Source organism: Prionailurus viverrinus, chromosome A1 (assembly GCF_022837055.1).
Source record: "Prionailurus viverrinus isolate Anna chromosome A1, UM_Priviv_1.0, whole genome shotgun sequence".
NCBI lineage: Eukaryota > Metazoa > Chordata > Mammalia > Carnivora > Felidae > Prionailurus > Prionailurus viverrinus.
This window is the reverse complement of record NC_062561.1, coordinates 20,124,224-20,149,668: the sequence shown is the minus strand read 5'-3', so window position 1 is coordinate 20,149,668 and position 25,445 is coordinate 20,124,224. Positions and strand designations below refer to the sequence as shown.

Genomic DNA, 25,445 nt, shown 5'->3' with positions numbered 1-25,445 from the left:
CTCCACCCTCCACCTCTGAGGTCACAACACTGAATGACTTACTTCTTACAGGTTAGATAGAAATGAGCTCAGAATTTACATCCATTGTTCCTTGTTAAAGTTTCCAACCTTTATCCTACAAACCATCCAAAAAGATTCTTTGTCATCGATTCACATCCTAGTCAATTACATGGTGATTCTCAAAGCCCCTTTCTGTGCGAGCATGAATGTGACCTCAGTGGTCCTTTCTTTAGATGAGACTAGAGTTGGGTGCATTATCCAAAGAACCTGATTTTTTTTTTTTTGCGTATCAGGGACCATGCAGGGGGGCTTTACAGAAGCTGTCTCATTTAATGTGCAGAGTGAGAGGTGGGTATTATGATGCCATTTTGCAGAATCAATAACTAAAGCTCAGAGGAATTCAGTTATGTGCTGAAGGTATATAGTTAGTACGGAAGCAATTCCTTTTTTTTTTTTTTTAAGTAGGCTCCACACCCACTGCAGTGCTTGAACTTACAACCTCGAGGTCAAGAGTCACAGGCTATACCCACTGAGCCAGCCAGGCACCCCAGGAAGCACTGACTTGCAGCCAGGCCTTTGTGCTGTCCACACCACGCCATACTGAAAGGCGTTAGAAGCTGAGAAGGTGCGGTGGTTCATTTTGAGTCCGTGCACTGGGTACCTGTGAAGAACTGGAAGGCTGGGTGTCAGGCATCACCTGTGACAGAGGGAAACCCACTCTGTCTCTTTCCTGGAGGGACAGGCGGGGCCACCTGCCCTGTTTCCCTGGAAGGACTTGCTGGTTTTGTCCCCATCTGTGGCCCCGTGTGCTGGGTTCCTTCGTGTCGCTCCCTGGCTTACTCTAGCAGTGCCCGGGACTCCTCTGTTGTGCCCCCACAACAATTTGGTCACAGTGCCTTCTTTCCACGGCAAACTTCTCAAGGGCAGAGAAAAAATGGGGACTGTCCCTGTACAACCCCAGACAAGCAGCCCACACCACAAAGAGGAGATGTCCCTCTACTAATTACGTACTAACAGAACTCAAATGCGCCGCTTCTCTCCATCACGTAGTCGGTAGACCTCTGGGTTCGAAGGCAATTTGTTTATACCGGTAAGAAGTCAGGCTGGGAAAAATTAAAAATGATAATTAAAGGCACTGCACGTCACAGCAGTCTCTCTACATGTGATTCACCATAGCATTCCTGGTGAATGTGGGAGGACTGCACACACGTGATGAGCCAACAGTCTGGGCTGGGCACTAAACGTCCTCGAACCCCACAGCCAAGGGGGATTTCAAGCATCCCGGGGTTCCAGACAGACACCAAGACGGTGGCAAAGAGCGTGAGCCTTGGAGTCAAGTGTTCCTGCTTCAAACCCAGCTTGGCCTCTAACTGTGGGATCTTAGGCAACCACCTTAAGCTCTTTCAGCCTTGCTGTTGTTATCTGCCAAATGGGGCTAACAATACATTCCTCGTAGGATCGCTGTGAGGACTCAGTGTAACTGTAAATGCAAAGTATGTAACAGAGTATCTGGAATGCGATCTCAACAGTGTCCGCTATTTTTGTTGTTATAATAGTGTATAGATATCTCCAAGGACGGAGGCCTCCTTAGCAGTAACACCAACGTCCCTACAAGGTAGAAACGAGCGTGATTACCACAGAAATGGGCAGGAAACACAGTGGCTTACCCAGGGTCGCGGCTGAGTACACAAAAGAAAAATCGGTTGCAGTTCATCTTTCGTTCGTGTTGAAATGTTTAACCCATACAGGAAATATTTCTTGTGTGCTGAATTACCCTAGCATTTTTCCTTGAGAGCATTTTTATTTTTATGATTTTTGTTTTTTTAATGTTTAGTTTTGAGAGAGAGAGAGAGAGAAGAGGAGAGGCAGAGAGAGAGGCAGAAAACAGAATCTGAAGCAGGCTCCGGGCTCTGAGCTGTCAGCACAGAGCCTGATGCGGGGCTTGAACCCACAGACCGCAAGATCATGACCTGAGCTGAAGTTGAATGCTCAACCGACTAAGCCAACAGGCCCCTCTTGAAAGCGTTTTTAAAAAGCAATTTAGAATAATATATTCTTAGACTTAGGAGGGCAATGTTGATAGAAGTCATGTAGCCCGACCTTTTTCCAATTTGGGAAATCTTTTTATAAGCATCCCCCTAACCCCACCACTGGCAAAGAGTGAATCAGCTTATGCTCAGATAACAGCCCTGGGGAACTCACAGCGTTGGGAGACAGCCCTTGTTAAGTTACCACCATTGTCCTTATGATCAGCTTTCTTCTGAACACTGTCAGCGTCGACATCAAAAGCCTGCACTCAGTGGGACAAGCCTCTGGGTCTCGTGAGAGCTGAGCCCAGGTTGCTGGTTCTGTTCTTCATCCACAGGACCTAGCACAGGGCCTTGGAACCTAGCAGGCAAGCGAGAGGTTATTTGTTGGATGGATGGATGGATGGATGGAAGAAAGGAAGGAATGCCCTCTCTGGGTGCTATAGAATGAGATATATATACTTATTCCATTATCGTGCTATGGCTTAGAATCCAAAACATGCAACAATGCACTTTATCTAAATTAAGGATCTGGGGAGATGTGAAGTAAAACAATTATAGAACTGTAACTATTCTAAAACCGAAAAACTATCCCAGGCCCCAGGGTCAGAAATAAACCCTGCTTTAAAGCAAATTGCCCACTGATAATGGCGGTATGAGTAGAGGTCAGACAAAAAAAAAAAATTTAACAAGCCTCATTCCATTTCAAACATTAACACTAACACATGCCTAAGAGATAATTACTAAGAATTGCATTCATTTCGAAATGTCACTTTCTTTGCTTTAACTTGTAACAACCTATAGCCTATCCTCTATTTTGAACTTAATACAATGCCTAAGACCTTAATAGAAATGTATGGAATTCTGAATTGGTCACAAGGACAGACTTTTGACAGAATCTGCTTATACTTGCTGCAAACGTGCACTTGCTCATGGACAACATAGTCTCTTTCTCAAATTAAGTCGCCGGATTTATTAAGTATTGTATGTAAGAAGAACAAGACTGTTAACAGTGCCCGTATTACGCATAAACGAGTGCATGCACTTTTATTAACAATAAATAAGACAAGTTTCAATTTTATTAGGCCATATCTTGCATCGTTTCTTTTCTCTTCTGCAGAATTTCATTTGCTACACGTGTCCAGTGCCCAATGACTGATTTATTGTTTTCTCCACAGGAGGAGGGGAGAAGCATTAGGTACCTGGCACCCAGCAAACCCCGGGACCGCAGAGTTATCAGTGGAATTCCTCAAAGTGACAAAGGGCTAGATGAGGGGTTCCTTGCTGGTACAACCAGGTCACAAGCCTAAGAAGGCTTGACGGGTGTGGCTGGCTCCCTCCCCAGGGCCTGCTCTGTTTCCGATCTGGGCTTTGCTGGCCGGGGCAGTGCTTCTCCTGGCTCTCTGCAGGACCTCAGGCTCCAGGAATTTGGACCGAGTGGTAGAGACATCGCCGGCAGAGACGGCAGTTGCCAGCTTCCTCCCTGCGCTGTCTTGTGATTCAAAGCAGACTCTGCTCCACTTTTTAAAAAGGGGAGCACGTTAATGCTGGAGACCCACAAGAACAGGATCAAGCAAGGAGACACAACAGTCTGATGCAAGAGTCCGTGAGTAAGCATGGTGAACCATGGCGGGCAGGGATGTGGTCATGGGGAGCCCAGGAGCACAAGGGGTTGACTGCAGAGTGTCCTTGTGGGAGGTTATAGGAGCTGCAAGAACACTGGCACTGGGTCATTTCACAAATGACCCTGGGCTGGGACCTGCCACCTCCCAACACATACACAGAAAGACACCCCACACACACACATCCCACCCCTATGGTACTAAGCCATCCAAACACTATATGTGGGCTTGGCTGCAGGAAAAGTTAGTGAAGACAGGATGTTTTTCCACCTTGAACCTTTATCTGAAGTAAACACCATTGAGCCCAATGGCCTTATTTGCAAACGTATAGGAAGTGACTCCGGACGAGGCTTCTGTTGCACCAATCCTGTCTGATACCAAAGTTAGACAACTTAGCAAAACCTGTTGCAGGCTGTACATGTGGCATAGTCATTGAAAACACCTTGAACTTTCTCTTCTTTGCATTAATTTCCAGCTAATGCTCTGCTCCTTGGAGAGGTGCCTTTACTTGCTAGGAGTGATATTGGTATAACTCCGCTCTCCATGAAAGTGCTCTTATTTTATGAGAATAGTTCACATCACAAGCATGTGATATTATAGGTATAATTACCTCGTGTATCAATATCTTCATGTGCATTTCTAGCCTTAGTGTTTTATATACCACTCATGGAAGACCAGGGCTTGAGTCATGTGCTTTCCCCGCGTGTTTTCTTTTCCTTTTCTTTTTTTTTTAATATAGTGAATCAACAACTCCATCACAAGTGCACTCCTTAATCCCCATCTCCGATTTAACCCATGCCCCCACCCATCTCCCCTCTGGTAACCCTCAGTTCTCTATAGTTAAGATGCTGTTTCTTGGTTTGCCTCTCTCTCTCTCTGTTTTCCTTTGTTTGTTTGTTTGTTTGTTTCATAAATTCCACAAAGGAGTGAAATCATATCGTATTTGTCTTTCTCTGGCTTATTTCACATAGCATAATACTTTCTAGCTCCATCCACGTCACTGCAAATGGCAAGATTGCATTCTTTTTGATGGCTGAATCACATTCCATTGTGTGGTATTTATGTGTACGTGTGTGTGTGTTTGTATCTGCCACATCTTCTTTATCCATTCATCAATTGATGGACACTTGCCCAGGTGTTTTCTTCAATGGTTCCCTGAGTGCCCTAAACCTCGTCCTCTCTGTATTTGAAAGACAGTGACAGCCACCTTGGAAAACTGTTGTCATGATTGAGAAAACACAAAGTCCTTTGTAACATACTGTATATTTTTTTATTTTTGTTGATGATCATTATACATAATAGATATGGCACAGCTACAAGCTGGCTAAATGCCACGAAATATGAGTCAAGTGTACTTCTTACATGTCTTCTCCAACTCAATGGTTTGCTTCTGACCAGACCAGGACCTTGCCCAAGGTCATATATTTAGTAAGTGACGACAAAGCCTCAGCTCACAGTGTAGCCTCCCGGCCCCTATTTCTAATGCGGACACAACAGGATGCAATAGAGGAGCGGGGGGTGGGTGGGCCGGGGCGGGTAGGCAGGGAGGAAGGTGATACTGCGGGCACACCTCCCTCGGCCATGGCCAGTCCTGAACACAGACCAGTTCTCTGCGGGGTGGGACTTTCTGCCTCACCCTGGTCTCTTCCGTCTACACTGCAGGAAGATTCCCTGCCTCCATGCAGCCGGCCCTGTTCACGCTCTTCCTGCTTCACACCTGGCTCCGTGGAGGACAGGGCGACCTCCGTGAGGACCTGACCTTGCTGAAGACCGAGCTTGCGCTTCGCCTCTACCAGGGTGCAGCGGCCCCTAGAAATGAAACCAATGTTGTCATTTCTCCTGCTGGCGTGTCCCTTGCTCTGGAAATCCTGCAGTTTGGAGCCCAAGGGAACACCGGCCGGCAGCTGGCCGAGGCCCTGGGTTACACCGTCCATGGTAAGAGGGATGCTCGTGCCCCTGTTTGCTCTACTGCTCCCACTCAGGCTGCCTCAGGAGGTGGGGTGTTCCCGAATCCAGTGGCTGGTGCTGGATGACCACCAGTGGAGAAGGGTGACCGCCTGGCAAGAATGCAGCAGACGGCATTCGGACTTCGCACTGTAGTCCCCATGATGATCTTTGAGTTTCTCTTCTAAACTTAGGTTCCATGCCAATTTTTCTTATATATTTTTTAATGTTTTTATTTATTTTTGAGAGAGAGACAGACAGAGCGCAAGTGGGGGGAGGGGCAGAGAGAGGGAGACATAGAATCCGAAGCAGGCTCCAGGCTCTGAGCCCAACACAGGGCTCGAACTCATGGAGCGTAAGATCATGATCTGAACCACAGTTGGACGTTTAACCGACTGAGCCATCCAGGGGCCCCTCCATGGCAGTTTTTCCAATTTCATGTCACAAGCCCTTCTGCAGTGCCTACCAGGTGCCAGGAAATGTCCGAAGCACCTTCCAAGTAGTAATTTAATTGTTACGACAACAAAATTGCCATTATGTCTTCTGATGCTCAGAGAAACCACATACAATTGCTAGCCCTGGATATGTGATGGAATTATATCATCATCCCTATTTTATTTTTTTAAGTTTATTTATTTTGACAGAGAGACATAGAGAGCAAGCAGGGGAGGGGCAGAGAGAGAGGGAGAGAGAATCTCAAGCAGGCTCCACACTGTCAGCGAGGAGCCCGACACGGGACTCAAACCCACAAACTGTGAAATCATGACCTGAGCTGAAACCAAGAGTCAGACGCTTAACCAACTGAACCACCCAGGCTCTCCCATCCCTATTTTATAGATGAGCCAATAGGCACAGAGAGTTTACACGACTTGCCCAAGGTCACATAGCTAGTAAGTTGCAGATTTGGGACTCAAGCTCAGGTTGAGGTCAGCCAGGTTGAGGTCAACCTAGCTTGCACTCAGGGCCTCCGGCTCAAAACCTGGCCTCGGAACCAACCTACCAACTCCATGCGAACACACACACGCACATCGCTTTTCCTTCTCTATCTTAGAATAAGATACCAATAAAAAAGGATGGGCATTAGCCTTGTATAAATCAATATGTTTTAGGAAATCCAAGAACGAATACCAACACAGTGCTGGTGAGAGCTTCCTTTGAGCTAGAAGCTCGGGGTGGCAGGTAAAGGTTAATGCTGAAGACGCCAGGTCACAAGGCACCAATCATGCGTCCAGTTCCCCACGCCCCATCCACATCCTGTCCCCTGCCCAAACAACTCTCGTGACCCTGCTGGCCGGCTTGATTTTTCTCAGCAAGAATATCACAGAAATGCATATATCCCTGGTCTTCTTCAGCCACATGAGATCGGCTGCAGTGCCGATTCAAGAACTCAGTTCTTGAATGATGCGGTTCAAGAACTCAGCATCCAGACAGATAAGGAAAGCTCTGAACGCGAGCAGGTCAGTGTCATAGGAAAGATGCACACAGAAAGACACCCTCGTGCAGTGCAGCAAGTGTATTTATGTGACATAAATTAGCACAGGGCAGGGAATGATTTATTCCACTGGCTGAACAGAAAGACGCCCGGAAGACATGCCATCTGAGCTGGGTCATGAAGAACAAATAGGCGTGTGAAAGAGAGACAGGCGTTTCTGCCTTAAAAGAGAGACTCACAAAAGTCACAACTGGGGGGAAAGTGAGAAATGCAAGTGTGGCTATCCTCCAGAGAAAGGGAACTGATTCCAGTTGATTCTTTGTTGTCAGGTATAGTCAGGGTCCCTGGCTAACCGAATATGATGATTCACAGGGTTTCCATAGACCCCATTCGAGAATTACCAAATGTGAGGAATGCTTAGCAGTCAAACTCTGTGGAACATGATCCCACCATTTTTCTTACTCATAAACTGCTTTGTTATCTTATAGAACCGTGGCTCAATATTATGAACAGGGATGTGCAACTTCCAGAGCTCCAGTTAAGAGAGTACCCCCATAGTCTGGTTTGACCCAACATAGCTCAGAGAATCATGTGCACTGTTTAAAACAACCCAGCAGTGCCCGCTACCTGCCTAGGTCCAGCCTTCCTTTCAAAAGTCAATACAGACCAGTAAAATGTATTAAAAGCAGGATCCAAAGCAACGCCAGGGTCTTGAGGCCTCTTTCCAGTTTAATCAACAGGAAGACCTATCCACATCTGCAGTGGGACACATCAGCACTGTCTTGTTCTCCCTGTGTTTCCAGCCAATACGTGACAACCAGGAGCTTTGCTAGGGTTCCCACCTGCGGGTCAGACAGGCACAGCATGAGACTCAGAACAGACCCCAGGGGTATCTACAAGGATCACCTTTGCTTTCACCGCACAAGACACAATTTCCTGATGTTCCAACTTCTAAGGAGTTCTGGTGCTTTCCTAGGTAAATTGATGAGAACACTTTAAGCTTTCTAGCTTTCTATTAAGCATAAGAATAATGCTAGGAACAGAGGCCTCAGAAATGAAGGTAGCCTGGTTCTTGGGAAAGAGTTCTGTTTGATGATAATATGAATTTCACTTTTACGGTTATTATGGCATTTGATCCTCATAGAAACCACATACATTAATTAATAACCCCAATTTTACAAATGAGACAAGAGGCTAACAGTTTGGCAAGACTCTGAAGGTGGAAGAGACAGGAGTCAGGTCCCAGATTCTCTGACCCCAAATCTCATGTTCTTTCCAAAATTCCTTCATCCTACTCTAAGTCACTGAGCAGAAGCATAAAGGTATAAGGACATTGTCTTTTCTATTTTTCATCAGAGATATCCTCATTGTTCCCACAGCTCAACCAAACCCTCTGATATCATCCTCAACTTAGGCCTCTTGTAATTCTCAGGCAAGTAAAACATTAGCATCGCTGTTTGTAGTTTGAGAATTTTATATTCATGAACTTTACAAAGTCAGATTCAGTGTCACGTTCAGGAAGCTCAGTTCAACACATTGATTCAAAAGGAAGGCGCTCTCCACACTGGGCTCACAAATGAGTTAGAAGGCTCAGCCGCAGCAAGAGAAATTCATGAGAAAACATCATGTCTTCTTCTAGCACTTTCCTCCCACTCTGTGCGCATCCCAGGGACCTTCTCCTCAACCTTCCACACAGCCCTCATCACAGTGCTGATGGAGTGCAGCACCCAAGGGTTTTCTTCTTTCTGCTTCCTTTCTTCCCAGACCCTTGTAAGATCTACCTGACCAGCCCTCCAGCAAGAAAGACGCTCTCTGGCGGGGCAGGGAGAGGAATTAAGCCAGCGGTGACAGGTTCCTCTTTCCAAGGCTGCTGGGGAGGAACAGTCTGTAGCCTGTCATCCCTCAAAGAACAGCTGGTCCCCTGGCCCAGATTGGGTGAGAGGGCAGAAGGGAGGTCACGCTACACTATGGACCGGTGAAACGTCTCACTTCGTTCCTGCAAGATGGTCAACATTTTACAGGGACATGATTCTATAAATACATATGACCTTCCTCAGTAGAGGAAAACCTGACAAGAAGTATTATTTTCATCCATTTCTTTGCTCATTAAAATAAAAGCAAAGGAGTCAGGCTGCAAATCATGAGTTATACAACCCGAGTCTGTTTTTTACAGTCGTGGATTCTAACAAGCAGCTTTGGTGGTGAAAGTTTTCTGGGCAAGTGAAATCTGTCCACAGCTGTGGGCTGCAGCCCGGTGGTTGGGCGCCCCGGCCAGGGTGTATTGGGGGCATCTGTGCCCCTTCAGAGAAGTTTTGCCAGGCAACTTGGGGCTCTGCTGCTGTCCCCTGAGCAGGCCTCTGAGACATGAAGGGTGTTGGAGTGGATGGGCCCCAAGCCAGGTCAGAGATCCATTCCAACAGGTGCCCTGGGCGAGGGACAGGGCAGTGCAGGAAGAAGGGACAAAGTGTGGGGGTAGATTTGTGGATAACCACAGAGCTGTGCCTAAGAGGAAGGAGAGGCAAGGAGGAGCAGGGAAGGGCCATGTTCCAGAGGCAGCCTGCACAGGAAGGGGACCTGACTGCTGGAAATGCCCAGCTTCCATGTGTCAGGAGAGAGAAGCTTGGGATGTTCAGCTGTGCCCTGACTCACCAGTGGGCGAGAGGACCTGCTCCAGCTCCAGATTTCCTCCTAGGGGAGAATAAAAGCCACAGATTGTAAATACTATCTTGAAAAAGAAATCCACTATTGATTATGGAGAGAAGGAAGATATCTCCTGTGTAAGTAGTAAATATAAGTCCAGCCAACCCCCGCCCCAAGAAGGTGGAAACTATTGACTCTCTCAGATGCTTATTATTTCCTCAACATTCTTCTAGGTTCTTGGTGACATTAATAGCACAAGCTGTCCGCTGGGTCTTAGGGAGCAGGGGGATGGGAGGTGCTCTTACCTTTCCTCTGTGTTCCTCGAATCGATAGCATAGTTCTGAAAGAGGCCACATCTGAATGTCCCTCAGGCTTATGACATGCAGTTGTGGGAACGGATCTAAGGCCCTGAACAAGATACAGTGACAATTGGTCTGTCATTGTTATTTATGACATTCCCCATAAATCGATTGACTTCTTAAATATTTGAAGCCCCCTCACCCTGCACACCAGACCCGCAGTTTTGCCACCTGTCTGTATTCTAGTGTCCTCAACATGTCTGTCTCAAGAAGTTAAGGAGGAATAGCCTCTGGGATATTGGTGGTATTTTTCTATTTGACTTCATCACAGCCTGATTTCTTTCTGATCTTGCATGGCTTCCCCCCACCTCTCAGCTCTTAATCTATGATTCAGGATAATTCCTGAGCAATTGAGTTCTGATTTATCCAAATTGGCTGTAACTGGTAGATGAGACTTGTGAAACAAGAGTGGTACCTGCCGGGGCCCCATTTCAGTGCATTGTGCAGAGACAGGGTGAACTCCTTACTTACGCTCACCGCTGTCAATTTATCCCAACACCTTTTTCACAGACCAGAGGGTGAAACAGTTCTTACACACTGTTTACGCCACCCTGCCCAACTCCGGACGAGGCACCAAAATGGAGCTGGCCTGCACTCTTTTCGTGCAAGCAGGAACGCCCCTCTCCCCCTGCTTTGTGGAACAGATCTCCCAGTGGGCCAACAGCAGCCTGGAGCCAGCCAACCTCAGGGAACCCAACAGCACCAGCATCGGGGTCAACGAATGGGCTTCCAGGCAGATGGCAGGTAAAAGAAACCATCCAGTTTAGTGAGTCTGATTTCAGAGCGCTATAAACACAGATACCAAGCATTGCTGGTCAGAAGCCACATGGGTGGAGACTCAGGCCACCCTCGATTGCAACAGAAGTCTGTCCTCTTGGGAGACCCTACCCTTAAGTGCGGTGCTCTATGAAGCAAGCAAAGCTGACTTTTGGCCCCCTCTGCCCATCCCCCACCCACCCACACAGCAGGGGGCTCTTCAGAGCCTCTCACCTCTAGGGGAGCCCTGCAGGCTTTGTTCTGTGCACCTGTTCCCCTCAGGGGAATCCCCCCCACCGAGCTCTGCTGTCACCTACAATTAACACCCTGCGACAGCAAAATGCAGTGGGAGCCAGAAAACTTCTTGGAATTTAGCTTCAGGAAATGATTCAAGGGAAGAAAAAGTTATATATAATAAGATGTTTAGCCCAGGGTTAGGGTTACCGAAGAAAAAGACTTAGAAATAACTTAACCCCCCAGCCATTAGGAATGATCCCATTAATTACAGCTCCCGCATATCATGTAGTTGTAATTATTAAAGGTGGTGAAAATCTATTACACTCACTGGGGTTCCATTTATTGACTTGTAGCGCTTTTCCTAAGTGCTCTGTGTTCATTATGTCTGTTCACCCTCACAGTTGTCCTGGGAGATAGGTGCTGTTACTAGTGACGGGTTCACAGATAGAGGAACTGAGGCACGGAGAGCTACGCCTGCTGCCCGGGGCCCAGGATCCCTTAGAGCCAGGATCCTAAGTCAGCCGGTCTGCCTCTGGCATCCCTGAACATTACAAAGGTTACACAGAAACAGGGAGAATGTTCAAGACCCAGTGTTGTTTAAAACACAGAATAGAAGGTGATGTGTACTTTATGACTGAACTGAGAACAACACGTGGGTGGCCAAGGAGCACAGAGCTGCAGCGCAAATACGAAGATGTTCATTGATAGCTCAGTTGTCTCCAGCGTTTCATAATGTCTTCCCAGTTTACTTAAAAAGTGTTTAATTCCCTGTCTCGGCTCATTGTGCTGCTGGGGTAGGGGCGTGGGGAGAGGGGGCAGTTAGGCAAAGCCACGCAGTTAGCTGCCGTCAACCCTCTGGGGTGAGTGTCCTTCACAGAAGAGGGGCAGCCAGGAAGAGCCTGAAGCTCTGGGGCCAGGCCGCTTGGGTTCAAACCCAAGGTTTCTGTCTTGAGCAGCCGGGCGGATGGTGGCTTTGCCACTCACAAGTGTGTGACCTGGAAGTGACCACACTTCTCCAAGCCTCGGTGCCCCCATCTGTAAAATTAGGAATAACAACAGAACTGGTCAGAGGAGTCAGTGAGGGTTTGTTCAAGCATTTAGAACAGAGCCTGGCACAATGTGTGTTTTTATTAATAACGGGCTGGGGCAGTAGTCAGCCTGCCCTCTTCTCTCTGGTAATGCGTGGAATCTCAAGAGCATGCCCTGGATGTTGCTGTCTAAGCAAAGGCTCTGTCAGGGATGAGGCCCAGCAGCTGGGGTAGCGGGATTTGTGGGAAGGGTGGGAGGGACACAGTGCAGTGACCCCCACCACAGCGCCCTGTGCCTCCCAGGAGTCCACCTGAGCAGTGCGTGTCTAACAGCCCTAGGAAATAGCCGCTTCAGACAACCTGCTCGGAAAAGGATAAAAGCACGGTCTTCAACAACAGCTAGTTATAGACACCACGGTTCTGCAGGTGCAAACCCAACCTCGGGGATGCCCCAGCACCCTCCAGGGCCGGTGCACGGGTCTCAGCCGCACGATGGCTCTCCTGCTTGCAGGTGACAACCCGGGCGGCCCGACATGGGAGCACGGTGGCAGTGCATTTCCCCAGCTGGCACTTGTGAGCACCATGTCCTTTCAGAGCACTTGGCGGCAGAGATTCTCCTCCAGGGACACTCAGCTCCTGCCTTTCACCTGTGCCCCGGGCCTCGTCCTCCAAGTCCCCATGATGTACCAAATGGCCGAGGTCAACTACGGTGAGCTCCTTCCCACCTGTGGGCCCTCTTAAGTGATGGGAACAAGGGAACAACGTGGGCGGAGAGAGGGGGGCCACGTCTGCTCTAGAAGGACCCGCGGAGTGTCTCAGCCTTCCCTCTGCAGTGAGATGTGTGTGCAGTAAGGAGAGCCCCAGGGGCCCGAGGACCCAGAGAGGATGGTGAGGAAGCAGAGGGGGAAGAGAAATCCAATCTCACGCTTGACATTTCCCTCTGCACCTAGTAAGAGGTGTTAGTGTAAAACCAAAACTGTTTGAATGGAACCACCCCACCCTCGGCAGGCAACCGCATAAAATGAATGGCCACTTGGTGCTAAGAAAGGGCAAAAGATGGAGAGTTCAGTTTAGATGGCTCTCGAGAGGGCGCCCACGCGGGGTTGACATTGTCCTTCTGCCTTGCGTGGATGGTTGCTCATCCCGGCCCCTTGAGGGTGCAGGTGCCCTGAGTGCGGGCCAGCGAGCACCAGGGGAGAGGGGGCCCAGCCCCGAAGGCTGGCTCCAGGTGTGGACACCGCCATGGGGCCCCCACAAGGCAAGGGGAGAAGGGACCCAGCCACCTGTCCCCACACACCTCTCTCACAGCCCTTGTTTGCAGGCTCAGCCTTTCCAGCTGTGGGATTAATTCTGTTCTTATGCAGGGAAAAGTCGCTGAGACTTAAAACAGTGTTTCGGGAACTCTGGCACTTAGAAAACTCACTACCTTCCTGCTTCAATTTCATGCAGGACACGTTGTGAGTGCTTTTATTCATTTGTTTATCCTGCCAGTAACTATTAACTGAGGTCAAGTAAGGGGAGCATAGAGGAAGGTCAATTGGATATGTAAATATATATTTATGACTATTATAGTTCTTGTGCCTAATGTTTTCCCGTCGCTACTATGACTCATGCTGGTTGATCTGTCAGCTGCGTAACACTTCCCAATTTTATATGATATCTGGGTTCAGAGCTTTTGTTGAAAGAAAGATCTGGCTCAAAGAGCCTGGGTCCCCACATGGTCACAAAAGGCCAGGATTGGAATGGCTTCCCCTTTAAGACAGTAGATGGCTCTCCCACGTGCCATCATCCCCACTGTGTCCAGCCGATGCAAGCCCTGTGAAGGTATCATTAGAAATTCTAGGTCCTGGGGCACCTGGGTGGCTCAGTCCGTTAAGCGGCCGACTTCGGCTCAGGTCATGATCTCGCGGTCCGTGAGTTCGAGCCCCGCGTCGGGCTCTGTGCTGACAGCTCAGAGCCCGGAGCCTGTTTCAGATTCTGCGTCTCCCTCTCTCTGACCCTCTCCCGTTCATGCTCTGTCTCTCTCTGTCTCAAAAAGAAATAAACGTTAAAAAAAAAAAAAGTTAAAAAAAAAAAAGAAATTCTAGGTCCTAAGATCAGAAAAGGTGACTAACAGTCTTTGGCCTCAAACTGCTTCCTGAAGGTGAGGTAGACAGCTTGTTAATAAAACGTACGGTTCCCAGTTCTGTGAGCTGGCCCTTCCCAGGGTCTGGCACTGTTTAGTTCCCTGTCTCCTGGGACAGAACTAATAATGCCCCATCCACTGAACCCCCAGGCCAGTTCCAGGACCCTGCAGGCCATCAGGTGGGGGTGCTGGAGCTGCCTTACCTGGGAAACACAGTGAGTCTGCTCTTGGTTCTGCCACGTGACAAAGACACCCCGCTGAGCCACGTTGAGCCACACCTCACAGCCAGCATCATCCACATCTGGACCTCCAGCCTCAGGCGAGCCAGAATGGACGTGTTCCTGCCCAGGTAAGTGGCTGTGTCATCCTTCTGGGGTGCTCTGCAACCTAATCCTGTTGGCCAGGCCTGGGTCAGAGAACCCAGGTGGTTGGACTCTGGGGTCTGTCCTTAACCACTGGGCCAACTTGTCTAATGTGCCCTGAGAGGTTAAGCCAAGGGGGAGTTACCCTAGAGTGTGGGTCCAGGTCAGAGTCTCTGCGGACTAGTTCATGATGCAGATGGAACAGAGTTAATTTCCTGGGTCTTCTCAAGAGAAGATATTCTGTGTTCACTGGGCCAGACTGCAGGCTCCAGGCCTCATGCCACAACCAGCTCTCTGAACAGGGAAAGAAAAGCCATGAAGTTACCTTGGAGGAATGTGCCCCAAATCTTATCACATCCTAAGAGTATACAACTGTCATTTTTCCAAAACCAAAGAGGCAAGGTAGTTTATGTAATTGAGCAAATAACCAAGATAATTCTGACTGGAAGACAAATTAAAGCATAAAAATTCAAGACTTTTAGTCTCTATGCTGAAGGTTCTCATTCTTTGTAAATAGAGGTGAGCCATTCTTTGAGAAAATCCAATAGGTGCAAATGCAAATTGTCAAAAAGTTAAATGATGGTTCTAGATTTTGCTTTTCCAAAGCAAAACCTACTTGCAAAACTCATTACTTTACAAAGAATTCCTTTTTGAACTTCTTTAAGTGACAAGCTTCTCTGGCACATTTGAAACCAGAGTAAACCTGTAATTAATTTGTAGACCAGCATTAAGTGAGGAATGTTATCCCAGGGCTCAGTATGTGGATTCTTCATGCTCCTTCCTGCTGGCTGCCACCACCTGCTCTGTTGACCAGGCCCTCAGCAGCACTGAGCCAGAGGCCTTGGCAGAGCTCTTTTGAGCAGTTAAAAATAAGTCCAGACACTGAAATAAAAACACACAAGGAGAGACCCAGTGAGTTAAGGGCCAAGGTCTAGAGTGGGATCTGGCATAACCAGAAGGTGAACGTAACTCTATGATAAAGTTTATGTCTCTCCAAACCAAATGCTTGGACCTCAAATGAAGGCACAAAGACAAGAAATTTCAACAGATCTCTCTGGCATGGAAAAGAAGCAACCTTCATCTTTCTGTCATATTTGAGAGAAGCTCAGCAAAGGAAGAGAAGCTTTCAATGTTAAAAGTAGAGAGACAGTGCGACCTGGTGCAGGAAATTTGTCGGAATCTTTTCAGAATTAGGAGACAGATGGCTGGCCTCATCCTGGAGCAGCTGCTGTAAGGAAGAGTCCCCAGGAAAGTGCCCAGCTCGTTTGCGAGTCCTCCGCTGTCTCTGATGCCACCTGTAGAGCTCGCAGCGTTGAGGAATGATGCTGAAAGACCCTGAAGACGGGGACGGGATGGGAAGGCAAAGATCATAGTAACACAGCATCAGTTAACACTTGTTAAAAAAATGTTTGGTTACCATAATTTATCTCCCTAATGCTATCAAAGCCTGACATCCAAGAAGGATAGAAGGTATTAGGAAAATGAGGCTGTTTCACAAAGCCAAACTCGCCAAGCAAAGAAACCAGCTTCAAAATCCTTTAAGGAATAAATAGAGAAAGAATTTCAATTATCTTAGGTCTAAATCTGGGTACAAAACTTTGGACCGTGGTCGACCAGGTCAACTTTTGGGCAAGAATTTACCTCTAGTTCTGCAAATCATTCATTCCTCATTTAATGTGATCTGCTTTATAGTTACCCTGCATTTTTCATTTAGCAAGAGCAAACACTTTTGCACACTGTGGGTAGCGGTGCAAATATCGTGTGGCGGTGAGGTGAGCCTTAGGATTAAGCTTCACCAATGGTGTATCCATAGATTCTGGATGAATTATGATATCTAGCTTCTGAGGTAATATTTTATTTATGAAGAAGTGAAATAAAATGTATGGGGACAATTAGTCTTCATTAAGGACCTTAGCATACCAAAAGAATAATCAAGAAAGCCAACAATGAGTGTTAACAAGGGTCATTTATATCCATAATAATGTAATGCCTCACAAGAAAGACTAATAATGTCAAATATATATTTGTTTAATGAATAAAACACTTGGTTATTAGATCAACATAGTAGGATGCTAAGCATGAGCATTTTTTTCTCATAATAGAAGTGATGTATTTTTTTATTGAAGTATAACTAATGTATAGTGTTATATTAGTTTCGGGTGTACAGTATAACAAATCAGCAATTCTCTACATTTACTCAGTGCTCATTGTAAGTGTACTTTTAATCCCCTTTATCTATTTCACCCATCCCCCCCCCCCACTTCCCCTCTGGCAACTGCCAGCGTGTTCTCTGTATTTCAGAGTCTGGTTTTTGTGCGTGTCTCTTTTTCTCCTTGTTTGTTTGTTTATCAGTATTTTAAAAATCCATCAGATCTCATATATTCAGAAGTTTTGGGCTTCCTTTCCAAGAGCTACTGATCATCGTCATGTGTGGATTGTTCTTTTCTATGGGTATTTTCTTTTTTTTTTTTTTTTTTTTTAATGAAGGTACAATTCACATAACCATAAAATTCTTTTAAAGTGTACAGTTCAGAGGTTTTTAGTATATTGGCAAAGTTGTGCAACCATCACGACTATCAAATTCCAGAACATTTTCATCACCTCAAAAAGAAACTCCATACCCATTAGCAGTCACTCCACATTCCTTCTCCTCACTACTCCTAGGCAACCGCTAATCTACTTTCTCTCAGTGGATTTGTCTATACTACTCTACCTTTCACATAAATGAAATCATGCCACATGTAGCCCTTCTGTATCTAGCTGTTCTCACTTAGCACGATGTCGTCAAGGTCCGTCCTTATCAGAGTATGTATCAATACTTCATTCTTTTTTATGGCTGAATAATTTTCCATTGTATGAATATACTACATTCTACTTATCCATTAATCAGTTTATAGACATTTAAGAGCCTGGAAACTTTTTGCTTGTTTTCACTTTTTGGGTCCTATAAAACTTTCATGTGCACACTTTTTTATGATATATATTTTCAATGATCTTGATTATATACCTAGGAATGAAAATCCTGGGTCATGTGTTAACTCTACACTTTACATTTTGAGGACCTACCAGACAGTTTTCCAAGGGGCTGCACCATTTTACATTCCCACCAGCAATCCAAGAGGTTCCAGTTTCTCCATACCCTTGTCAACACTTGTTATTGTCCATCTTTTTTCATAAGACCCCATTCATGGTTAATGGTACAGACTTTCAGTTTGATGTGATGAAAAAGTTCCAGAGTGGTGGAAAGATAACAGTGGTGGTTGGACAGCAATGTGGATATTCTTAAGGCCATTGAATTATGCACTTAAAATGGTTATGTTGTGTATATTTTACTACAATCTTGTTTTGAATTGTGGAGGGAAGGAAGGTGGGGAGAAGACAAAGACTGTCTTCCCAAATTTGGGTTAAAAAGTAGGGTTGTTATAAAGCTTACATTTAGGAAGTATATAGTTATTCTTAGTTACATTACCTGGGAAGACATCGCCTCCTCTGCCCTCCAGCAATGCCATCCTCTGTGTTTTGGCTTCTCGGTCAGGCTGGAGGCAAGATGGATGCAACCTGTCTGACCCCACAACAGTAGCAACAACTACAGGAGAAGAAAACCCCCATCTTTTTTATTGTAGCCATCCTAGTTGGTGTGAGGTGGTTTCTCATTGTGACTTCCATTTGCATTTCTCTAATGACCGATGACATCAAGCATATTGTCATGTGCTTGTTGAACATTTACATATCTCTTTTGAAGAAATATCTATTTGAATCTTTTCTCCATTTTTAAATAGGTTGTCTTTTTATTGTTGAGTTGTCATGGTGCTTTATATATTCTGGTTATTAGTCCTTTATCAGATATATAATTTGCAAATATTTTCTCCCATTTCATGGGTCGTCTTTTTACTTTATTGAGGATGTCCTTTGTTTTTTTTTCAATATATGAAGTTTATTGTCAAATTGGTTTCCATACAACACCCAGTACTTATCCCAAAAGGTGCCCTCCTCAAGACCTATCACCCACCCTCCCCTCCCTCCCACCCCCCATCAACCCTCAGTTTGTTCTCAGTTTTTAAGAGTCTCTTATGCTTTGGCTCTCTTCCACTCTAACCATTGAGGATGTGCTTTGAAGTACAAAAGCTTTTAACTTTAATGAAGTTCAGTTAATTTATTTTTTCTTTTGTTTCTTATGCTTCTTTTAATGTCGTATCTAAGAAACCATTGTTTAACCAAGATCACAAAGATCTATGTCTGTGTTTTTTTCTAGCAATTTTATAGTCTTAGCTCTTATATTTAGGTCTCTGACTCATTTTGAATTAATTTTTGTATGTATAATGAGGCAGAGGTCCAATTTCATTCTTTGCATGTGGTTATCCAGTTGTCCCAGCATGATTTTTTTTCTTCCAAGATTTTATTTAAATTCAAGTTAGTTAACGTGTAGTGTTGTATTGGTTTCAGGAGGAGAATTTAGTGATTCATCACTTACATATAATACCCAATGTTCATCCCAACAAGTGCTCTCCTTATTGTGTATCACCCCATTTAGCCCATCCCCCCACCCACCTCCCCTCCAGGAACCCTGACTTTGTTCTCTAAGAGTCTCTTATAGTTTGTCTCTCTCTCTGTTTTTATCTCATTTTTCCTTCCCTTCCCCTAATGTCATGTTTTGTTTTTTAAATTCCACATATGAGTGAAATCATATGGTATTTGCCTTTCTTTGACTGACTTATTTCACTTAGTGTAATACACTCTAGTTCCACCCCCATCATTGCAAATGGCAAGATTTCATTCTTTTTGATGGCTGAGTAATATTCCAGTGTGTGTGTGTATGTGTGTGTGTGTGTGTGTGTGTGTGTGTGTGTGTATGGGTATAAACCATAATATTCTTTATCCATTCATCAGTTGATGGACATTTGGGCTCTCTCCATAGTTTGGCTGTTGTTGATAATGCTGCTATAAACATCAGGGGGCATATACCCCTTTGAATCTGTATTATTGTATCCTTTGGGTAAATACCTAGAAGGGCAATTGCTGTGTCCCAGCACCATTTATTGAAACGACTATTTGTTTTTCCATTGAATTCTCTTGGTACCTTTCTTGAAATTCATTGACCATAAATGAATGGGTTTATTTTTAGACTTTCAATTCTATTCTATAGGCATAAATGTCTACAATTTACTCAGTATTATTCAGTCTCGATTACTATAATGTTTAGAAATCAGGATATGTTAGTGCTTCAACTTTGTTCTTCTTTTTTCAAGAATTATTTGGCTATTCTGGGTTCCATACATTTTCATAGGAATTTTAGGATCAGGTTATCAGTTTTGGCCAAAAAGGCAGCTGAACTTTTGATGATTATTATATTTACTCTGTAGATCAGTTTGGGAATATTGCTTTCTAACAATATTAGCTGTTGCAATCTGTACACGGGATGTTTTTCACTTTATTGATGTTTTCTTCAGTTTCTTTCAATTATGTTTTTTAGCTTTTAGTTTTCAGTATACAAGTTTTGCATTTCTTTTGTTAAAACCCTAAGTATTTTATTCCTTTTGATGCTGTTATCAATGGGATTTTATTTTCAGACTGTTCATTGCTAATATAAAAAAAGCCATTGAGGGGCGCCTGGGTGGCGCAGTCGGTTAAGCGTCCGACTTCAGCCAGGTCACGATCTTGCGGTCTGTGAGTTCGAGCCCCACGTCGGGCTCTGGGCTGATGGCTCAGAGCCTGGAGCCTGTTTCCGATTCTGTGTCTCCCTCTCTCTTTGCCCTTCCCCCGTTCATGCTCTGTCTCTCTCTGTCCCAAAAATAAATAAACGTTGAAAAAAAAAAAAAAAAAAAAAAAAAGCCATTGACTTTTTGTACCTTGATCTCACATCCTGTCACCTTGGCAAAATCATTTATTAGTTCTAGTAGTTTTTCCTCTGTGTGTATATATTCCTTAAGATTTTCTATATACAAGACCAAGTCATCTGTGAATAGAGATAGGTTTACTTCTTCCTTTCTAATCTGGACGCATTTTATTTCTTTTTCTGGCATAATTGCCCTGCACACCTATCATTACGATGTTAAATAAAAGTGGTGAACATCCTGGTCTGATTCCTGATCTTAGGAGGAAAGCATTCAGTCTTTTACCATTACCATTCAGTATGATGCAAGCTGTGGGTTTTCTGTGGAGACCCTTTTTAAGGTTGAAAAAGTTCTCTTATATCCCAAGTTTACTGAGTGATTTTTGTTTTCATGACAGAGGGTTGGCTTTTTTTACACGCTTTTCTGCATTTATTGAGATGATCATGTGACCTTTGTCCTTTATTCTGTTAATATGGTGTTTGACATTGATTTTCATATGTTAAACCCACCTTGCATTCCTGGGATAAATCTCACTTGGTCATGATGGGATTTATATATTGCTGGATTCAATTTGCTAGTATTTGTTGAGGATTTTGCATCTTTATTCATAAGGGATATTTGTCTAGTTTTCTTTTCTCATGATATCATTGTCTGGTTTTGGTAAAGGGCAATTTTTCCACTCAAGATATTTTTGAAACATTTCTTCTGGGCTGGCCTTCATAGCCATATAAAAAAAAAATTGGGTGCCTGGGTGACTCATTTGGTTGGGCGTCTGACTCTTGATTTTGGCTCAGGTCGTGATCTCACGGTTCATGAGTTCAAGCCCCATGTTGGGCTCTGAGCTGACAGCACGGATAATGCTTGGGATTCTCTCTCTCCCTGTCTCTCTGCCCCTCCGACTTGCGCAGTCTCTCTCTCTCTGTCTCTCTTCAAAATAAATAAATAAACTTAAAAAAAATTACTCTCGCCTTTTAGGGTCATACCTCACTATTACCTTTAGTTACTAAAAATGATATTACCTAGTTTTATCAACTACCATAATCACCATATTTGGCTTCCAATATCCCTTAGCTTTTTCTTAATATTCCTGAGAAACACTAAAACCACAATGGTAGCATTGAAGTGTATGAGCTGTACTGGGCATTGTTCTAAGCACTTTATAAGAATTATTTCGCTTAATTTTCACAAAGCTAAGAACTAAGCACTACTATTATGCTCATTGCACAAATGAGGAAACCGAGGCAAAGAGAGGTAAAGTAACTTACCCCAGGTCACTCAGCTAGTAAGAGGCTGAGCTGGGATTCAAACCCTGGCAATGAACTCCCAAGTTCATGCTCTTAACCACTGTGTTTCAGTATTAAGAGTTTTCAAAAAGAATGTGTTTTAAGCATTTATGAAAATTTCAGAAGAGGTAATGCAAAATTGTTTTGAGAATGTCAGCATAGTTGGAGAAAGCATATGTATCTTTTTGGGAAACCGTTCTAAAGATCCAAAACATATATTTATGGGAAAATCTGATACTTCTGTTTAAAATATTGGGCACATTGTCTTGTATGGCAATGAAAACCTTTGATAGTAAATGGTCTTTTCCAGTATTTTTACTCTTGTACAAGTTCTGGAGAGTTTATACAAAAAGACCGTCTAAATGCCATTTCAAACTTTTTTATTTTCAAAGAAAAATAATGTGAGCAATCCTTTTAAAGCCTCCTTGAACAGTAAAATTGCAAATGCCTGGCCCTTGGAGAAATATTACAAAGTTGGTGTGTTGATTCTTCCTGCTCTCAGGACTTATTAGGAAAACCAAAACTTTAACTTGCATTCCTTCCCTCCTGTGCATCAAAGACACACACTGCACGCAGAAAACAGAAAAATATGTCTTATCAAATATAAATATGTTAAATGAGACACTCTATTAGTTGTTGATTAGTCAACAACTTCTTTTCTGCACCTACTATGTGAGATGCCTCAGGAGACAGGAGGTAGCAAAGTGTAGATGTCAAGGGCACGGGCTTTGCACTCAAACAGCCTTGCTTTGAGTTGAGCTCCACCACGTACTCTTTATGTCATCTCGGGCAAATGTCTTAATCTCTTTAGGCGTCAGTTTTTTCACCTGTAAAATGAGGATAATAATAACATAATTATGTGAAGATGAAATTAGATAATCCACATAAAGCACATAGGTAATCCACATAAAAAAACTAGTGCCTAGCACATGGTGAGCACCCATTAAATATTAGTTACTATTAGGAAATTAAAAAAAAACTGGGATAGCGTCTCAAGTCATTTACAATATCATAGATAACAGTAATAGGAAGCAGAATGTTCTATACATCCAAAGAGCAGAACAGAAAAAGTGTTAATGGGGCTTTAAAGACCAAATGCCACAAAACAGCTGGAGAGGGGAGGAGGGGATCACAATTGCATTGGACTTGGAGGAAAGAGTAGTAACTCAAAGGCAATCAAAGGACATGGAAAAGACCTGGAAAGAACAGCAGAAGCAAAGATACAGAGGTGGGAGAGAGCCCTGTGTGGTCAGACTAGTCAGTGTGTAGGGTTTATGAGAAGGAGCTATGAAATACAAAGCTAGAAATGAGGCTGGAGATCCCTGACTTCCAAGTTAGGGAGTTTGGCAGTCGTGGTGTGTATGAAAATATTTTGAATGAGATTTTTAAATGAAAGTTGATGGTTTGCTTTTGTTTTTTAGATTCAGGATCCAAAATCATTTCAATTTAAAAAGCATTTTAAATTCTTGGGGAGTCACCGATCTTTTTGATCCACTCAAAGCTAACTTGAAAGGAATTTCAGGTAACACTTCTTCTTTCAAGCTTTTTGGCATTGTGCTTGGGGGCAGCTTTGTCATACTTTGATTAAGGGATTTTCATCTACAGAGGTTTCAATGGTACAGTCAGAGTTAACATTTTTAAAAGGATAAAGAAAGAGCTTTGCTTTATATAAAAATATGTTGCTTCAGGTAACAGTCAAATTTGAGTTGGACTTTGTGGGGGAGGAGTGTTTCTTGAAACCTTTAAGCACCGTTTTGGGAGACAACCTTCAGGGCGAGGCCAATGGCCATAGAACACAATACAACTCACCCTCCCTCTGCCTATCATGACTAGGAACCTGCCAGAGACAGTGGTTCAACAACAGAGGTCTTCATTCTGACCTCCCACTGTCATGCCAGCCTCACAGTCGCCCTTTGTTCCTACCTCCTCCCTCTCCCTCCCTCCTTGTATCACCTCTGGCTTCTAATAAACTAACCTTGAAACTTTCCCTCAACCACCCAACTTCCTTTCTTCAAGTTACTCACGTACCTGTAACCTTGCCCTAAAATGTTCTCCTTCCCAAAGTCCATATTAAATTTATTTGCCCCTAGTGGACATGCTACTACTAATCAATAGGAACTGTATTTGCTTATGATCTGACAGGGAACTTACATCATATATTTAAAAAGAATGGAATGCCAAAACCTTATGTTCCAGAATCCTCTCAGAAACCATTAGATAAACTATTTCTAACTCCAAAGGCTCAGGTTTGTTTCTGCTCTGGATACTAATATCCATCGGCATCTTCATGGACCTTGATGCTTTCTGTGCCCAAAGAGCTTCAGAATCTCCACTTTATTTTTTTTTATTATTTTTGTTTAGAATCTCCACTTAAACTGCTAGAACCTCATAACACAGAGTTTTCTAAAGCATTACTCAAAATCTTTTTTAAGCAATCACACACACACACACACACACACACACACACACAGGAATTTGGTCCACAAAAGCAGTCTTGGCTTGTGCTTTAGATGTGACCAGACAGACTAAATGGCAGTTACTTATCAAATAAAGCACAGGAGGAAGGATCTATTCTAGAGTGTTTAAAACCCACCAGCTGTGTACTCATTACCTAGACATGCAAAGAGATAATCAAAGCACTAGTCAAGTTTGGGCACAGTGCCCCCAACAATGCTTGGCACACTGTGGATATCCAATAAATATTGTTGACTTGGTTGAATGACTCAACCAGAAAATTTCCATGGTGACGCAGGCATAATCTGACACTGTAGGGTAGAAGAACAGTAGAGTGAAAGGATCAGAGGTCAAGGAAAGAGGAAGGGATTAAGAACTTCAGTATGTTCTATCTGTAATAATGTACAAAATGCAATCATAGTGTCTTCTTGTGACCTCCAGTGTCTCCAGACCTCAGCTAGGGCATTCCTGTTGTTGATGATGATACTATTCTTCTTTTGATCATTCTAGTTCAAAACTCTGGGGCCATTTTTACCTTTTCTTCTACAACACTACATTCAGTTAATCACTATGACATTGATTGTCCCTTCATAGCTCTTAATCTCTCTGCCTTTATGTCCTGGAAGTACATCTCAAAGTGCCATTAATCCTGTGTCCTCAAACAGGACTGAGCTTGACCCACATCATGCAGCTCCCCTACTGGTAAAGGTTTTCAAGGCCCATAAGCTCTCCTGACAAGATGTAACAAGCAACCGACTTTAGAAAGAACATTTTTTTGGTACCTTTTTTATAATGCAATTAAGGTCTATGTATGTTTGTTCAAATCAGCAGAAATATAGGCTCATTGATTTAAGTTGTTAACTACTTATCAAGCAGTTAGCATGTGCCAAGTATGAAGCTTGAATTCAAATATCTTACGTGATAAAACACATCAGCCTTATCTTCTCCCATAAAGTTTTGTTCCTCTAATAAGATGTATCACCAAATAATGACCCATCCCTGTTTTTATAAAGTTTTAATGAAACATAGCCACTCCCATTTTTTTACAGATCATCTATGGTTGTATTCCTGCTACACTGCAGAATTAGGCACTTGCAACAGACGCTATATGGCCTGCAGTTGCTAAAGTATTTAGTATCTTGAGCTTTACGGATAAAGTTTACCAACTAAAGTATTGCTTTCCAATGCCCTTCTTTAAACATAATCAAGAGACTAGTCACTTCTATGCTTAAGTGGGCTGTTGACTTAATTATAGAGACATGGTGACTGACTCTGTCTAACAAATAGTTTCATCATTCCTAAAATGAGGTCGCTACCACCCATCTCATATCTTACTTATGGAAAT

General features: G+C 44.0%; 2 protein-coding genes and 1 long non-coding RNA gene across 3 annotated transcripts in view; 1 reads left to right on the top strand and 2 right to left on the bottom strand.

The window, feature by feature from the left end:
* The first annotated feature begins 3,594 nt into the window (after positions 1-3,594).
* SERPINE3 (serpin family E member 3) overlaps positions 3,595-25,445 on the top strand; it is a 33,480-nt gene continuing 11,629 nt past the window's right edge. Inside the window, exons 1-6 of the mRNA XM_047850480.1 lie at positions 3,595-3,637; positions 5,312-5,584; positions 10,535-10,768; positions 12,557-12,754; positions 14,321-14,519; positions 23,068-23,168. Coding sequence (XP_047706436.1) covers positions 3,622-3,637; positions 5,312-5,584; positions 10,535-10,768; positions 12,557-12,754; positions 14,321-14,519; positions 23,068-23,168 — 1,021 coding nt within the window. The 5' untranslated portion in view covers positions 3,595-3,621. The remainder of the gene's footprint in view (positions 3,638-5,311; positions 5,585-10,534; positions 10,769-12,556; positions 12,755-14,320; positions 14,520-23,067; positions 23,169-25,445) is intronic.
* Positions 8,794-16,049, bottom strand: LOC125160979 (uncharacterized). Its single transcript, XR_007150424.1, has 4 exons — positions 14,678-16,049; positions 14,374-14,563; positions 9,971-10,073; positions 8,794-9,713 (listed from the first exon to the last, which is right to left on the bottom strand). It is a non-coding gene; the product is annotated as an uncharacterized LOC125160979 (long non-coding RNA).
* INTS6 (integrator complex subunit 6) overlaps positions 22,016-25,445 on the bottom strand; it is a 105,102-nt gene continuing 101,672 nt past the window's right edge. Inside the window, exon 19 of the mRNA XM_047850418.1 lies at positions 22,016-22,473. The gene's annotated coding sequence lies outside the window, so the exon portion shown is untranslated. The remainder of the gene's footprint in view (positions 22,474-25,445) is intronic.